Below are 17,154 nucleotides of genomic sequence, written 5' to 3' on the forward strand. Positions count from 1 at the left end.
TGGTAAATTAGATTAGACATTGGCTCAATGGAAGAAGCCAAAGAGTGGTAGTAGAGAATTGCTTCTCCGAGTGGAGGCCTGTGACTAGTGGTGTGCCACAGGGATCAGTGCTGGGTCCATTGTTATTTGCCATCTTTATCAAAGATCTGGATGATAATGTGGTAAATTGGATCAGCAAATTTGCTGATGATACAAAGACTGGAGGTGTAGTAGACAGTGAGGAAGGTTTTCAGAGCCTGCAAAGGGACTTGGACCAGCTGGAAAAATGGGCTGAGAAATGGCAGAGTGAGTTTAATACAGACAAGTGTGAGGTATTGCACGTTGGAAGGACAAACCAACGTAGAACATACAGGGTTAATGGTAAGGCACTGAGGAGTGCAGTGGAACAGAGGGATCTGGGAATACAGATACAAAATTCCCTAAAAGTGGCGTCACAGGTAGATAGAGTCGTAAAGAGAGCTTTTGGTACATTGGCCTTTATTAATCAAAGCATTGAGTATAAGAGCTGAAATGTTATGATGAGGTTGTATAAGGCATTGGTGAGGCCGAATCTGGAGTGTTGTGTTCAGTTTTGATCACCAAATTACAGGAAGGATATAAATAAGGTTCAAAGAGTGCAGAGAAGGTTTACAAGGATGTTGCCAGGACTTGAGAAACTCAGTTACAGAGCAAGATTGAATAGGTTAGGACTTTATTCCCTGGAGCGTAGAAGAATGAAGGGAGATTTGACGGAGGTATATAAAATTATGATGGGTATAGATAAAGTGAATGCAAGCAGGCTTTTTCCACTGAGGCAAGGGGAGAAAGAAACCAGAGGACATGGGTTAAGGGTGAGGGGGGAAAAGTTTCAAGGGAACATTAGGGGGGGCTTCTTCACACAGAGAGTGGTGGGAGTATGGAATGTGCTGCCAGATGAGCTGGTAAATGCGGGTTCTTTTTTAACATTTAAGAATAAATTGGACAGATACGTGGATGGGAGGTGTATGGAGGGATATGGTCCGTGTGCAGGTCAGTGGGACTAGGCAGAAAATGGTTCGGCACAGCCAAGAAGGGCCAAAAGGCCTGTTTCTGTGCTGTAGTTTTCTATGGTTTTCCAATGCATAATCAGTTTAGCATGTGAAGTTGGCTCAACAATCAGAAAAGGGATTTGCTAATGGAAATTCCTGCCCACCCTATCCCTCAAGTCCTTATTCCATTCGTGAATTATGCCCCCCACTATCCCACTCAACCCACACATCTTCAAATCCCCCGATTTCCTTCTTACCCAAATTTCCACCATTCCCACCAGCCTATCATTCACAGTGACCGAATGCTGTGGATACCCGGTCCAAACACAAAATTACCACCAGGGCAGTAATAAAATTTCCATTATCTTGGTTGAGTAACGGGGTGGGATAGGTCTCCACCAAAGGAGATGTAAGGTCTGCAGGTCACCCTTGGGCAAGGTGTATCACCTGCTTAGCTCCTGGATCAGGGTCACGTGAAGCCGTGGAAGCAGGGGGTGGATGGTCGTATGAGCAGCCGGTGCAGTTCACAAGTCCTGGTTATGCGATCGCTGGTGTCAGGCAGACAATCTCTGAAGAGTATTGATAATGGCTGGGGGTCACCCACCCCTACCCAGAACAGGGCGATGGCAAACCACTTCGGTGGAAAAATTGGCCAAGAACTATCATGGTCACGGAAGGACTGCAATGTTCCGACAAGAACTGTCCTTCGTTATTCAAATAACAAGCCACGGGTAACAAAGGACATTAAGGACATCCTGAACGCTAAAAAGAGGGTGTTTAGAGATGGATATAGTGAGGAGCTCAGGGCAATACAGAGGGACCTGAAAGCCAGGATCAGGGAGGCTAAAGACAGGTATAGGAGGAAGCTTGAGTGGAAGCTCCAGCAGAACAACATGAGAGAGGTCTGGAGTGGGATGAGGACCATCACTGGGTTCCGGCAAACTAGCAACAGAGGAGCTGAAGGCAGTGTGGACAGGGCCAATGAACTTAACCTGTTCTTTAACAGATTTGACATTGTGGCCCCTGCCCATCCTCCACATGAGTCACTTGTTGTCGGCCCGCAACCAACACATATTCCACTCTCCCCACCTACCCCTCCTCACAGCCGCCCACTCTGCTCTCATGACGATACCCTTTCCCCACACGAAACCACCACAGTGGGCTTCACAGCTGCACAGGTGAGAAGACAGCTGAAACGTCTCAACCCAAGCAAGGCTGCAGGACCGGATGGTGTCAGTACCAGGGTGCTCAAAGCCTGTGCCCCTCAGCTATATGGAGTACTTCGCCACGTCTTCAACCTGAGCCTGAGGCTCCGGAGGGTTCCTGTGCTGTGGAAGACATCCTGCCTCGTCCCTGTGCTGAAGACGTCGCACCCCAGCGGCCTCAATGACTACAGACCGGTGGCATTGACCTCCCACATCATGAAGACCCTGGAGAGACTTGTTCTGGAGCTGCTCCGGCCTATGGTCAGGCCACACTTAGATCCCCTCCAGTTCGCCTACCAGCCCCGACTAGGAGATGAGGATGCCATCGTCTACCTGCTGAACCATGTCTACGCCCACCTGGACAAGCCAGCGAGCACTGTGAGGGTCATGCTTTTTGACTTCTCCAGTGCGTTCAACACCATCCGCCCTGCTCTGCTGGGGGAGAAGCTGACAGCGATGCAGGTGGATGCTTTCCTGGTGTCATGGATTCTTGCCTACCTGACTGGCAGACCACAGTACGTGTGCTTGCAACACTGTGTGTCCGACAGAGTGATCAGCAGCACTGGGGCTCCACAGAGGACTGTCTTGTCTCCCTTTCTCTTCACCATTTACACCTTGGACTTCAACTACTGCACAGAGTCTTGTCATCTTCAAAAGTTTTCTGATGACTCTGCCATAGTTGGATGCATCAGCAAGGGAGATGAGGCTGAGTACAGGGCTACAGTAGGAAACTGTGTCACATGGTGTGAGCAGAATTACCTGCAGCTTACTGTGAAAAAGATTAAGGAGCTGGTGGTAGACCTGAGGAGAGCTGAGCTCGATTGGTGAGACCAGGTGAGGAGAAAGGTGGGTGGGGACGGGGCAGGAGATGAAGTAAGAAGCTGTGAGGTGATAGGTGGAAGAAGCAAGGGGCTGAAGAAGGAGGAATCTGATAGGAGGGGACAGTGGACTGTGGGAGAAAGGGAAGGAGGAGGAGAAGAGAAGGGGCAAGAGGGAAACCAGAATGCAGATAAAGAGTTAACGTTCTAGGCAGAGAGTCATGAGTGCAGTAAAGTACCTTCGGAATGTAGATCTGGCAGATCACGTCCTTCCCGGACTGCGTATCTCTGATGTCCTGGGTCAAAAAGATGTCACGCCAGTCATATTCAGGATTTGGCTTGCAGATGAAGGTCTCGGGTTTCCCGGCTTTATAGTAGGCCGCAAAATCAAGATATCTGCAGCGAGAAGCACTCATTAGTACTGAGAGAAGAAGGTCATAAGGTCTTTAAGTTCAAGGTTGAGCTCAAGTTTAATTCTCATCTGGCCGTACACATGTATGCTGCTAGATGAAACAGCATTTCTCTGGGGCCAAAGTTGCAAAGCACAAGCACACAAAGACACACATAGTACATACAGTTATGATAGGACATACAGTCACCAAAAATTATAGCACAGGCCTGAAGTTTGATGGTGTGCTTGGGATGTTTACCTGGAGGCAGGAATAAGCATGCAGCAGTTCCTCAACTTGCCCCGGTTCAGCAGGCGAGGGCAAATGAGCTTGTCTCGTGCTGGGTCCGCCGCAAGCAATCAAGCTTGTATTCCATGGAGTGGACACTAGAGGACAGCACCGACAGGAGCAACCAGCCACCCCAGACCAGCACGGATTCCAGCACGCCCGCTGCACCCCTGTTCTCTTCCACACTACTCAACTCCAGCCATCACTACTGTCTACTGTGGTTTACGTTTCTGTAAACCCTCCATCAACCAGATTTGCTGATTTCACTGTTAAAAGTTCAGATTCATAGATACGTCACAGGTACGTCAAAACATACAGTGAAATGTGTCATTTGCATTGGCAAAACAAAGGATCAGCAGGGACAAATATCAACACACATTCTGGCAAAAATGGGTGAGATTTGACAGGTTAAACTCTCCTTTAAGATCATCTTTAAACAAACCAGCTTTGGGGCATAAAACAATGATAAACATCATGCCAACTCTATGCGTTGATTATACAACCTTATTTTTTTACAGACCACAATTCAGATCAGATCAGGTTCATTTACTTATCGGAGGTGCACTGAAACAGACAGTGAAACATGCCACTTGTGTTAACAGACAACACAACCAAAGTGTGCTGGGGGGCAGCACATTCCGGTGACAACGTAGCATGCCCACGATGTTCAGCAGAGCAACACAAGCAACAAAACATGGCAAATTTGGAGTATTCTGTGCAGTTTCGGTCACCTACAAACGTACAGGAAAGTCGTAAGTACGGTTGAAACAATACGGAGAAAATTTACAAGGATGCTGCCGGGTCTGGGAGATAGATTGGAGGAGTTACAAGGAACGGCTCAGTAGGTCAGGAATTTATTCCTTGGAATGCGGAAGAATGAGAGGTACACAAAATTATGAGGGGTAGAGATAGGGTAAAAGCAAGCAGGCTTTTTCTACTGAGGTTAGGAGGGAGTGCAACCAGAGGTCACAGGTTAAAGGTGAAAGCTGAAAAGTTTAACAGGAACCTGAAGGGAAGCTTCTTCACCCAGAGGGTGGTGAGAGTGTGGAACGAGCTGCCAGCGCAAGTGGTGCCTGCAAGCTCGATTTCAATGTTTAAGAGAAGTTTGGATAGGTACATAGATGGTAGGAAGTATGAAGAGCTGTTGTCCCGGTGCAGCCAATGGGACTAGGCTGTTTAAATGGTTCAGCATGGACTAGATGGGCCAAAGAGCCTGTTTCTGTGCTGTACTTTTCTATGACTCTGTAAAGCTCCTTTCTCACTCTGCCACTCACCCACCCACTCATACATTCAGACAGGCCTCCAGTCCTTAGCCCCGAAACCTTATGTTTCTATCCTGCACCCCAGACAAAACAACCCTCTAGAAATCGTGGACGCATTGGTAATTATTTTCCAATGTTCTATAGATTCAGGATCAGTTCCTGAGGACTGGAGGGTAGCTAATGTTATCCCACTTTTTAAGAAAGGAGGGAGAGAGAAAACAGGGAATTATAGACCAGTTAGCCTGACATCAGTGCTGGGGAAGATGCTGGAGTCAATTATAACGGATGAAATAGTGGCACATTTGGATAGCAGAAACAGGATCAGTCCAAGACAGCATGGATTTATGAAGGGGAAATCATGCTTGACTATTCTTCTGGAATTTTTTGAGGATGTAACTATGAAAATGGACAAGGGAGAGCCAGTGGATGTAGTGTACCTGTACTTACAGAAAGCCTTTGATAAGGTCCCACATAGGAGATTAGTGGGCAAAATTAGAGCACCTGGTATTGGGGGTAGGGAACTGACAGGGATAGAAGATTGGCTGGCAGACAGGAAACAAAGAGTAGGGATTAATGGGTCCCTTTCAGAATGGCAGGCGGTGACTAGTGGAGTACTGCAAGGCTCGGTGCTGGGATCGCAGCTATTTACAATATACATTAATGATTTAGATGAAGGGATTAAAAGTAATGTTAGCAAATTTGCAGATGACACGAAGCTGGGTGGCAGTGTGAAATGTGTGTAGGATGTTGAGATAATGCAGGATGGACAGGTTGGTTGAGCAGGCAGATGCAGTTTAATGTGGATAAATGTGAGGTTATCCACTTTGGTGGCAAGAACAGGAAGGCAGATTTCTATTTGAATGGTGTCAAGTTAGGAAAAGGGGAAGTATAACAAGATCTAGGTGTCCTTGTTCATTAGTCACTGAAAGTAAGCATGCAGTGAAGAAAGCTAATGGCATGTTGGCCTTCATAACAAGGGGAGTTGAGTATAGGAGCAAAGAAGTCCTTCTGCAGTTGTACAGGGCCCTGGTGAGACCACACCTGGAGTACTGTGGACAGTTTTGGTCTCCAAATTTGAGGAAGTACATCCTTGCTATTGAGGGAATGCAGCGGAGGTTCACGAGGTTAATTCCTGGGATGCTGGGACTGTGATATGTTGAAAGATTGGAGCGACTGGGCTTGTATACACTGGAATTTAGAAGGACAGGGGATCTGATTGAAACATTTCAGATTATTAAGGGATTGGACACGCTAGAGGCAGGAAACATGTTTCCGATGTTGGGGCAGTTCAGAATCAGGGGCCACAATTTGAGAATAAGGGGTAGGCCATTTAGAACGGAGTTGACGAAAAACTTTTTCACCCAGAGAGTTGTGGATCTGTGGACTGCTCTGCCTCAGAAGGCAGTGGAGGCCAATTCTCTGGATGCTTTCAAGAAAGAGTTAGATAGAGCTCTTAATGATAGCGGAGTCAAGGGATATGGGGAGAAGGCAGGAACGGGGTACTGATTGTGGATGATCAGCCATGATCACAGTGAATGGCGGTGCTGGCTCGAAGGGCCGAATAGCCTACTCCTGCACCTATTGTCCATTGTCTATAACCCAAACTTGTCCAACCTTTATAAACTTTCCTCATCCTCCAGATAAAATAACCCAATTGCAGAGGAGAAGATGATGGCACGACACAGCGCGCTGCGGCCACTCCGGTGATGAATATCTGTTATCTGTCAAGTGGGGCGCCGTGCACAATTCTGATTTGATGGAGGCAGACGTGAGAGCACGGAGGAACATCTGGTGAAACTTCTGAAATGCCCGTTTCGCTGCCTCTGCTACTGTGTGATCTGAAATCTCCGGAGGGGTAGGCCCCAAATCCTCGGCATTGCTCGTTGCTTGGCGGCCGGGGCGGGGTCGAAGCACTCAGCAGAGATGGTGCTCGGTGTCGGAGGGCTGGTCAGAGGCTCAAAGTTTTCGGACGGACTCAGAGTCGGCTGTGGTCGGGTGCTTCCAGGATGCTGCATCGGCAAGTTTGCAACACTGGAGGCTCATGGTAGGGAGAGTCTCTCCCTTCTACTGTCTGCGTGAGATGTTGGGGCTATTGGGACTTTGAGACTTTTTTTTAAACCATGCCCATGGTCTGCTCTTTATCAAATTACGGTATTCCTTTGCACTATTGTAGCTATGTGTTATAATTATGTGGTTTGTGTCCCTTTTAGTCTTGGTCTGTCCTGTGTTTCTGTGATATTATGCTGGAGGCACATTGAATCATTTCTTAATGCATGCATTTCTAAATGACAATAAACATGGACTCAGTGTCCTCATAATCTAATCTCTTAATCTAATCTTGTCCAATGTTTATAAACTTCCATCGGCTTCCTGCACTCCCAAGAAAAAAATCCCAATCTTGTCCAACCTCAATGTAGAGACAAAGGAGATTTATACTCTCTCAGTCAGGCAGCATCCTGGCCAACCTTTTCTGCATCCTCTCTCAAGTGAGTCTCAGACCAAAGGGCACAGCCTCAAAATAGAGAGACGTCCATTTTCAACGGATACGAGAAAGAATTTCTCAGCTAGTCTTGTAGAGATTCCCATTCTGTGGTCGACGGATCCCTTGGTTAACGGTAGGGTTCAATGGCATAAAACAGGTTGGTAACTCCCGAGCTACCGCTAGAGTGGTGAATCAGCGGAGTTTGTTGCCACAGACAGCTGTGGAGGCCAAGTCCCTGTCTATGGTCTAGTTACCCGTCCTCAAAATCCAACCAAGTGTCCCCACACCTGTGTAACTCGATGAGCCAAATGGCCTAATTCTGCACCTGTGTCTTATGGTCCTGCAGTCTTAGCCTCCGTATCCTTCCTGCAATAGGGTGACCAGACTGCAACAATACTCCAAATGGAGGCTGACTGAAGCTTTATACAGCTGTGAAATGTTGTCTTTACTCGGGTACTGAGTGTACAACCAAGAAGGCAAAGACTTCTGTACACCCTCTTGACCACCCTACCTATCTGCATGGCCATTTGCAGGGAGTTATGAACTTGGACCCTTAGCTTTCCTTTCTACATCAAAGATCCATTCCCTCCGTACCTTGTTCAGCTCTCCTTCACTCACTGCTTTTAGTCAGGAGACATGGCTGAATTATATTTGCTGCTGATTGCAGAGACTTATTTTAAATTAACTCTCTTTTGTTGCTGTCAATTTAACTGGAGGCCACAAGTCCCACCGGGCCATCTCTTTGCCCAACAAGTCCCACCGCGCCATCCCTTTGCCTAACAAGTCCCACCACACCATCCCTTTGCCTAATGTCCCACCACGCCATCCCTTTGCCTAACAAGTCCCACCACATCATCTCTTTGCCTCACAAGTCCCACCTTGCCACCTCTTTTCCTAATTTGTTGACTATTGAATGAGAACTTGCCTTTGACACCATAATTTTTTTAAGCAGGTGAGAGATGCAGTCATTATAACAATCATAGAAAACACAGAAACATAGAAAATAGGTGCAGCAGTAGGCCATTCGGCCCGTCGAGCCTGCACCACCATTCAGTATGATCATGGCTGATCATCCACCTCAGAACCCTGTACCAGCCTTCTCTCCATACCCCCTGATCCCTTTAGCCACAAGGGCCATATCTAACTCCCTCTTAAATATAGCCAATGAACTGGCCTCAACTGTTTCCTGTAGCAGAGAGTTCCACAGATTCACCACTCTCTGTGTGAAGAAGTTTTTCCTAATCTCGGTCCTAAAAGGCTTCCCCTTTATCCTCAAACTGTGACCCCTCGTTCTGGACTTCCCCAACATTGGGAACAATCTTCCTGCATCTAGCCTGTCCAATCCCTTTAGGATTTTATACGTTTCAATCAGATCCCCCCTCAATCTTCTAAATTCCAACGAGTATAAGCGTAGTTCATCCAGTCTTTCTTCATATGAAAGTCCTGCCATCCCAGGAATCAATCTGGTGAACCTTCTTTGTACTCCTTCTATAGCAAGGATGTCTTTCCTCAGATTAGGGGACCAAAACTGCACACAATACTCCAGGTGTGGTCTCACCAAGGCCTTGTACAACTGCAGTAGTACCTCCCTGCTCCGGTATTCGAATCCTCTTGCTATAAATGCCAGCATACCATTCGCCTTTTTCACCGCCTGCTGTACCTGCATGCCCACTTTCAATGACTGGTGTATAATGACACCCAGGTCTCGTTGCACCTCCCCTTTTCCTAATCGGCCACCATTCAGATAATAATCTGTTTTCTGTTTTTAACCATCAAAGTGGATAACTTCACATTTATCCACATTAAATTGCATCTGCCATGAATTTGTCCACTCACCTAACCTATCCAAGTCACCCTTCATCCTCTTAGCATCCTCCTCACAGCTAACACTGCCGCCCAGCTTCGTGTCATCCGCAAACTTGGAGGTGGATCATGTGGGTACTTTTGCCTTTGGGCAATGATGGGAGATTGGTCAGCTATATCTTATACGCTGCATCCACATCACTGGAGAGCTGTATGATACAGATGTGAGAGGGGAGGGGAGGCGGCAGTGGAGGGAGGAGTGGGAGAGAGGACTCAGAGAGGGGAGTGGGAGGGGTGTTGGGGGGAGTGAAAGAGGGGATTGGGAGGTGTGTGTTGGAGGGCATGCATGGGGGATTGGGAGCAGGGGAGTGCAAGAGCAGAGTGGCAGGGGAGTGGGAGGAGTATTGGAAGAGGGGAGTGGGGATGAGTGGGAAGAGGAAGCAACAGAGGAAGTGACAGGGAGAGTGGGAGGGGGCGATGGTGGGGACATGGAAGGAGAGACTGGTAATGGTCATTTAATATCTCTTTCCATTAGGTGTTAACTTAATGGACCCTTGCAACTTGAGTGTATGTTCAACAAAGATTGCTAAGATGAAATATGTTGAGGTTTTTTTTTAAACGTATCTCATCTTCAGACCAAAGTGCATTAATGGAAGAGTTTATAGAGAGTCCATGCCAGGCAAAATCCTCCCCACCATTGAGTACACTTAACTGCCACAAGAAAACAGCATCCAACATCCACACCCATGCTCTTAGCTCATTGGACAAAGAGGTCCAAGCAGACTGGGGTCCCACACCATCAGGTTCAGGAACAGTAATTACCCCTAAACCATCAGCATGGATACCTTCACTCACCTCCACCCTCAACTCATTCTACAACTCTATGGACTCTTTTTCAAGAACTCTGCAACTTGGCACAATCCGTCTTCTTTTGCGCATTGGTTGTTTGTCAGTCTTTGTTATTTATAGTCTTTCACAAATTCTATCCTACTTGCAAGAAAACAAATTTCAAGGTCATATCATATATGTACCTTGATAATAAATTTACTTTGAACTTTAATCTTTGATGTAATAGAGATGGGAAAGTGGTGCTAAGTGTCATTGACGCAGTTCAAAGTACATTTATTATCAAAGTAGGTATACGACATCCAATCCTGAGAATCGTCTCCTTACAGGCAGCCACAGAACAATGAAACATAAAAGAACCCATTAAAAAAGTGAAGACTGCCAGACACCCAATGGGCAGAAACAAAATTAAATCGTGCCAACAATAAAAGTAAGCAAATAACTTTCAGAACTGAAGCTGACAGAAGTGAATGCACTGACATGAAGCCAGTCGTCACTGCAGCCAGTCCAGGAGCCTGTTCGTTGCAGGCCACGGCCTCAGTTCAGCGCACTGCTCAATAAACCTTGCCAAGCAGTGAGCTGAATACCAGCCCATTCATCACCTCCTGACCTTTTCAATCTGGCCCGGCACTTAAATCGTCCAAATCTCAGGTCGTTCCTCGCTCTTGTGACCCGGGCTCTGCCGGTTCGATGCACTCTCGGCTCTGTGCCTGAGACCACATATCACTGCATGTTTCGATGTACTGTACATGTGACAAGTAAGGCTAATCTTTAATCTTTTCATAACTTATACACACACACACACACACACACACTTTATGGTTCAGAGAGACCATACAGATTTTGGTTCACAACGTTGTCGCTGCTTCTACTGTTTGCATGATTTGTGCTTTTTCCCTTTCTCCGCGCATCAGGTGTTGGCCTTTAGTTTTAATTGGGTTCTTTTGGATTTCTTCCTTTGCAACTGCTGACAAGCAAGGAGATCTCAGGGTTGCATAATTTACATATTCTTTGATAATAAATGTACTTTGAAAGTTTGAAACACACACACGCATGAACAGAGCCCCACTCCATTTCGAGGTGGTCTTTAAACTTACTCAGATGGTAAACGCCAGCTTTTTGGGAAGATGTTGTAATCTTCTGGGTATTGCCTTAGCATGCGATTTAAGTTCATGACCAGCAAATCCTTCATACAGATTCCGTTCATCCCAAGAAAGTAATTCATTTTCTGTGTGAGGAAAAGAAGTATCAATCCATGCAAACGGTATACCAGTATGACGTGGCATATGTTCAGTGACCATTTTACTAGGTGCTCCTGCTCCTTAATATAAAATATCTCATCAGCCAACCATATGGCAGAAACTCAATGCATAAAAACATGCAGACATGGTCAAGAAGTTCAGTCATTGTTCAGACCAAACATCAGAATAGAGGGGGAAGAATTTGTGATCTAAGTGACTTTGACCGTGGAATGATTGCCGGTGACAGACGGGGCAGTTTGAGTATGTCAGAAACTGCTGACCTCCTGTGATTTTCATGCACATACCAAGAATCAGTGAAAAGCTTGTCTTGCCTACTGTTCACACAGATCAGTACAATGAGGCAGAACAGGGTAAAATAATCAAAGTACAGAATAAAGTGTAAAAGCTACCCAGAAAATGCAGCACAGGTAAATGACAAAATGCAAGATCATAATGAGGTAGAGTACTGTGCAAAAGTCTTAGGAACACATCTAAAGATCAAGGGTGCACAGTACTGTAGTGATTTTATGTACTGCTGCCACAAAAGAAGTCTAATTTCATGACATGTGTGAGCGATGATAAATCTGATTTTGATACGGGTGTCTATTGCGGACTGAGTGGGAAGTGGGGCAGGGAGAGGGGAATGAATCATGGTTGGGAAAAGGGAAAGGGAGGGGGAGGCACCAGAGAGACATTCTGTAATGATTAATAAACCAATTTTTGGAATTAAATGACCTTGCCTGGTGTCTCAGGGCTGGGTGTGTCTGCACCCCCCCACCCCTGGCACTCCTTCTCTGCCACCTGTCCCACACCCCTCCTGGGGTGCTCCACCCTCGCCATTCCCAAAATCCTTTGTTCCCGCCGGAGTTACAAACTCGCTTTCTGCTCCACGATGACAAATACAGTACTGTGTGCACATCATAACCACTATGTCATATGACGTGGGCAATCACGGTCTGCTGACCGTGAATGTTCTCAGCAAATGTTATCTACAGAAGTGGTCTGCCATCGCCTTCTTCTGGGTATTGTCTTTACAAGATGGTAGGGATGGATTCTCAATATTCCTGGATTTCAGTGCTTTAAAAGGGATAGAGAGGGGGAAAAGAGGAGGAGGGGTGGCATTACTGGTCAGGGATACTATTACAGCTACAGAAAGGGTGTGTAATGTAGCCGGATCCTCTTTTGAGTCAGTATGGGTAGAAGTCAGGAACAGGAAGGGAGTAGTTACTCTATTGAGAGTATTCTATAGGTACCCTGGTATCAGCAGAAATACCGAGAAGCAGATTGGGAGGCAGATTTTGGAAATGTGCAAAAATAACAGGGTTGTTGTCATGGGTGACTTTAACTTCCCTAATATTGATTGGCACCTGATTAGTTCCAATGGTTTAGACGGGGCAGAGTTTGTTAAGTATGTCCAGCATGGATTCCCGTCACAATATGTTGACAGGCTGACTAGGGGGAATGCCATACTAGATCTAGTATTCGGTAACGAACCAGGTCAGGTCACAGATCTCTCAGTGGGTGAGCATCTGGAGGACAGTGACCACCGCTCCCTGGCCTTTGACATTATCATGGAAAAGGATAGAATCAGAGAGGACAGGAAAAATTTTAATTAGGGAAGGGCAAATTATGAGGCTATAAGGCTAGAACTTGCGGGTGTGAATTGGGATGATGATTTTGCAGAGAAATGTATTAGGACATGTGGTCGATGTTTAGGGATCTCTTGCTGGATGTTAGGGATAAATTTGTCCCGGTGAGGAAGATAAAGAATGATCGGCTGAAGGAACCATGGGTGACAAGTGAGGTGGAAAATCTAGTCAGGTGGAAGAAGGCGGCATACATGGTCTAGGAAGCAAGGATCAGATGGATCTATTGAGGAATATAGGGTAGCAAGAAAGGAGCTTAAGAAGGGGCTGAGGAGAGCAAGAAGGGAGCATGAGAAGGCTTTGGCGAGTAGGGTAAAGGAAAACCCAGGCATTCTTCAATAATGTGAAGAACAAAATGATGAAAGGAATGAAGGTAGGACCTATTAGAGATAAAGGTGGGAAGATGTGCCTGGAGGTTGTGGAAGTGAGCGAGGTCCTCAATGAATACTTCTCTTCGGCATTTACCAATGAGAGGGAACTTGATGAAGGTGGGGACAATATGAGTTGCCTCACAGGTAGATAGGGTAGTTAAGAAAGCTTATGGGGTGTTAGCTTTCATAAGTCGAGGGACAGAGTTTAAGAGTTGCGAGGTAATGATGCAGCTCTATAAAACCCTGCTCAGGCCACACTTGGAGTACTGTGTCCAGTTCTGGTCGTCTCACTTTAGGAAGGATGTGGAAGCATTGGAAAGGGTACAGAGGAGATTTAACAGGATGGGGCCTGGTTTAGAGAGTATGGATTATGATCAGAGATTAAGGGAAATAGGGCTTTACTCTTTGGAGAGACGGAGGATGACAGGAGACATGATAGAGGTATACAAGATATTAAGACGAATAGATAGAGTGGACAGCCAGCGTCTCTTCCCCAGGGCACCACTGCTCAGTACAAGAGGACATGGTTTTAAGGTAAGGGGTGGGAAGTTCAAGGGGGATATTACAGAAAGGTTTTTTATTCAGAGAGTGGTTGGTGCGTGGAATGCACTGCTTGAGTCAGTAGTGGAGGCAGATACACTGGTGGAATTTAAGAGACTGCTAGACAGGGAGATGGAGGAATTTAAGGTGGTGGGGTTATATGGGAGGAAGGGTTTAAGGGTTGGCACAACATTGTGGGCCGAAGGGCCTGTACTGTGCTGTACTATTCTATGTTCTATGGTTAATCCCCACCCCCCCGCCCACCAAACAATTGTCAATACTCTTCGGAGATTGTTTGCCTGGCGTCAGTGGTTATATCACCAGGACTTTTGATCTGCACTGGCTGCTCATACGACCATCCACCAGCTGCCCCCATGGCTTCACGTGACCCTGATCAGTGGTGGGGGGGGGGTCTAACCAGGTGCTACACCTTGCCCAAGGCTGACATGCAGGCTAGTGGAGGGAAGGAATGCCTTGTAACTACAGCATCAACATCATGAAATTTAAAAGCTGAGTGGAGTTTCACAATGGTGCAGTTTCTGGGGGCGGGGGCGGAATGGGAGCTTCTCATTGGCTCTTCCGTGGGTCAATTACCTGGTACTGCTTTAGTGACATGGCTTTATCCCGTGACACGAAATTGTCCGACCACAGCAATGTCCATTGCTCATCTTCGCCGACCTCTTTCAACCCAAAGAGTGCGGCTGCACGGCAAACTGCGAAAGAAATAATGCCAGTTCAGTATGTGATTGTAGACTGGAGACCAATAGATTGCCGCCGTCGCAGGAGGAAGGAAGGAAGGTGGGGGACTGGAGAATGGAGAAACACCGAAGCAACAAATGCAGGAATGAGGAGGGTCTTCATAAACACGAGAGGCTCTGCAGAAGCTGGAAACCCAGACAACACATGCAAACTGTCGGAGGAACACAGCAGGTCAGGCAGCATCTAAGGTATTGAATACACAGTCGATGTTTCAAGCCGAAAACCCTTTTCAGTCCTCATGTAGGGTGCAGGTGAATCCGAGAGATTCTTACTCTCCAGACACTATTTTTCAGATTTCCTGCAAACTGCAAACTCACATTTCAAGAACAGTTTACAACTCAAGTTCCCTGCTTTTCTTTAATACACAACTTGCATTCTTCTGCACATTGGTTGTTTGGCAATCTGTGTTTACGTGGAGTTTTTATTGTAAATTCCATTGTAGAAAGCACGGCAGCGCCTCTACTTCCTTGAGAGCCTGTGGAGATTCAGCGTGACCTCTAAAACTTTGACAAACTTCTATAGATGTGTGGTGGAGAGTATATTGACAGGCTGCAGCACAGCCTGGTAGGGAAACACCAATGCCCTTGAACGGAAAATCCTACAAGAAGTAGTGGATGCTGCCCACTCCATCACAGGTAAAGCACATCTACATGAAACATTGTCACAGGAAATTAGCATCCATCATCCAACTCCCTCCCTCATTGCTGCCAACAGGAAGGAGGTACAGAAGCCTCAGGACCCACATCACCAGGTTCAGGAACAGTTATTACCCCTCAACCATCAGGAAGGAGGTACAGGAGCCTCATGACTCACACCACCAGGTTCAGGAACAGTTATTACCCCTCAACCATCAGGAAGGAGGTACAGAAGCCTCAGGACCCACATCACCAGGTTCAGGAACAGTTATTACCCCTCAACCATCAGGAAGGAGGTACAGGAGCCTCAGGACTCACACCACCAGGTTCAGGAACAGTTATTACCCCTCAACCATCAGGAAGGAGGTACAGAAGCCTCAGGACCCACATCACCAGGTTCAGGAACAGTTATTACCCCTCAACCATCAGGAAGGAGGTACAGAAGCCTCAGGACCCACATCACCAGGTTCAGGAACAGTTATTACCCCTCAACCATCAGGAAGGTGATACAGGCTCTTGAACCAAAGGGGTTACCTTCACTCAACTTCACTTGCTCCATCACTGAAATGTTCCCACAACTTGCGGACTCACTTCCAAGGACTCTTCATCTCATGTTCTCGATATTTATTGCTTATTTATTGCTTATTGTTTCTTTCTTTCTGGATTTACACAGCTGTTGCCTTTTGCACTCTGGCTGACCCCCAAGTTATCGCGGTCTTTCATTGATTCTGTTAAGGTTTTTATTCCATAGATTTATTGAAAATGAATCTCAGGGTTGGAGATGGAAACGCAAACCTACTTTGATAATAAATTTTACTTTGACTTTGTTGACACCATGATTGATTAACTAATCACCTACTTAATGTGAACATTTTGAATAGAGTCAGGCAGATTGACAGAATCGCATAATTACAATGGTAGCACGTCCCAACTAGCAGAACCCTTTCTGTTACAGGGTTGACGCATGGCACCCTGAATACTCAACTGAACAGAGATTTAAGTGATGAAACAGATCTGTCCTGAACTGGGCCTTAACAGGCAGGGATATATCTTTCACAAGGTGCCGATACCGATCTGATGCCTTCCCCCTGTGTAGTTTCAGCTGGGCAGAGTCAGAATGTCCCACACACAATGGTCGGTTTCACAAATCACAAAGTATTAGTGAGTCCTAATGAAGGGTCTCGGACTGAAACTGACTTTACTTTCTGCAATGAAGGTCCTCTGTCTCTGACGATCTTCAGGACTCCCTTCATCACGTCGTGGCTTCTCTCCGTTTTCACTACTGTCAGCCATGCAAGCCCCGGCTGGAGACTCAGGAGTATCGTCAGCACTCAGACGTAGAAGGAATCTTCACTACTGTTTCTGTAACAATTCTGAGCTGAAGCCCCAAATCCGGAGGACTGCTGGACCACTCTTAGTTTGACCTCTACCCTTTGACCTGTTCGGCATGGGCGATCCTACCAAGAGTCAAAGCACAAAGCCCCGACCCCAGCCAGCATAGCTCTCTGGGTCATTGAGGCATGCAAGCCTTCAAACCACAACAAGGCTGTGGACCTCTTGGAGGTCAGCCCGTAATGTTGGCTCTTTATCCAGCTCTCTAATCTCCTGAGTTGCTCCATTTTGCTTGTGTTACTCTGGATTTCCAGCATTTGTCAGTTGGAAATTAAGCTGCTTCATCATTATGTGCCGTGTCATATGACGTCACCATTATGCACCGTGTCGTGTGATGTGGGCAATCAGGGTCTTTCCATGACCATGATTGTTCTTGGCAAAATTTTCTACAGAAGTGGTTTGTCACTGCCGCCTTCTGGCCAGTGCCTTTACAAGATGTGTGACCCCCAGCCATTTTCAATACTCTTCAG

General features: G+C 46.6%; 1 protein-coding gene across 1 annotated transcript in view; it reads right to left on the bottom strand.

Moving 5' to 3' along the window:
• Window positions 1–16,585, bottom strand: part of LOC140203606 (tubulin polyglutamylase ttll6-like) — a 49,468-nt gene extending 32,883 nt beyond the window's left edge. Inside the window, exons 1-4 of the mRNA XM_072269654.1 lie at window positions 16,495–16,585; window positions 14,493–14,611; window positions 11,198–11,328; window positions 3,270–3,426 (exon numbers count right to left, since the gene is read on the bottom strand). Coding sequence (XP_072125755.1) covers window positions 3,270–3,426; window positions 11,198–11,328; window positions 14,493–14,611; window positions 16,495–16,585 — 498 coding nt within the window. The remainder of the gene's footprint in view (window positions 1–3,269; window positions 3,427–11,197; window positions 11,329–14,492; window positions 14,612–16,494) is intronic.
• Window positions 16,586–17,154: the final 569 nt, after the last annotated feature.

Source organism: Mobula birostris, chromosome 10 (genome assembly GCF_030028105.1).
Source record: "Mobula birostris isolate sMobBir1 chromosome 10, sMobBir1.hap1, whole genome shotgun sequence".
NCBI lineage: Eukaryota > Metazoa > Chordata > Chondrichthyes > Myliobatiformes > Myliobatidae > Mobula > Mobula birostris.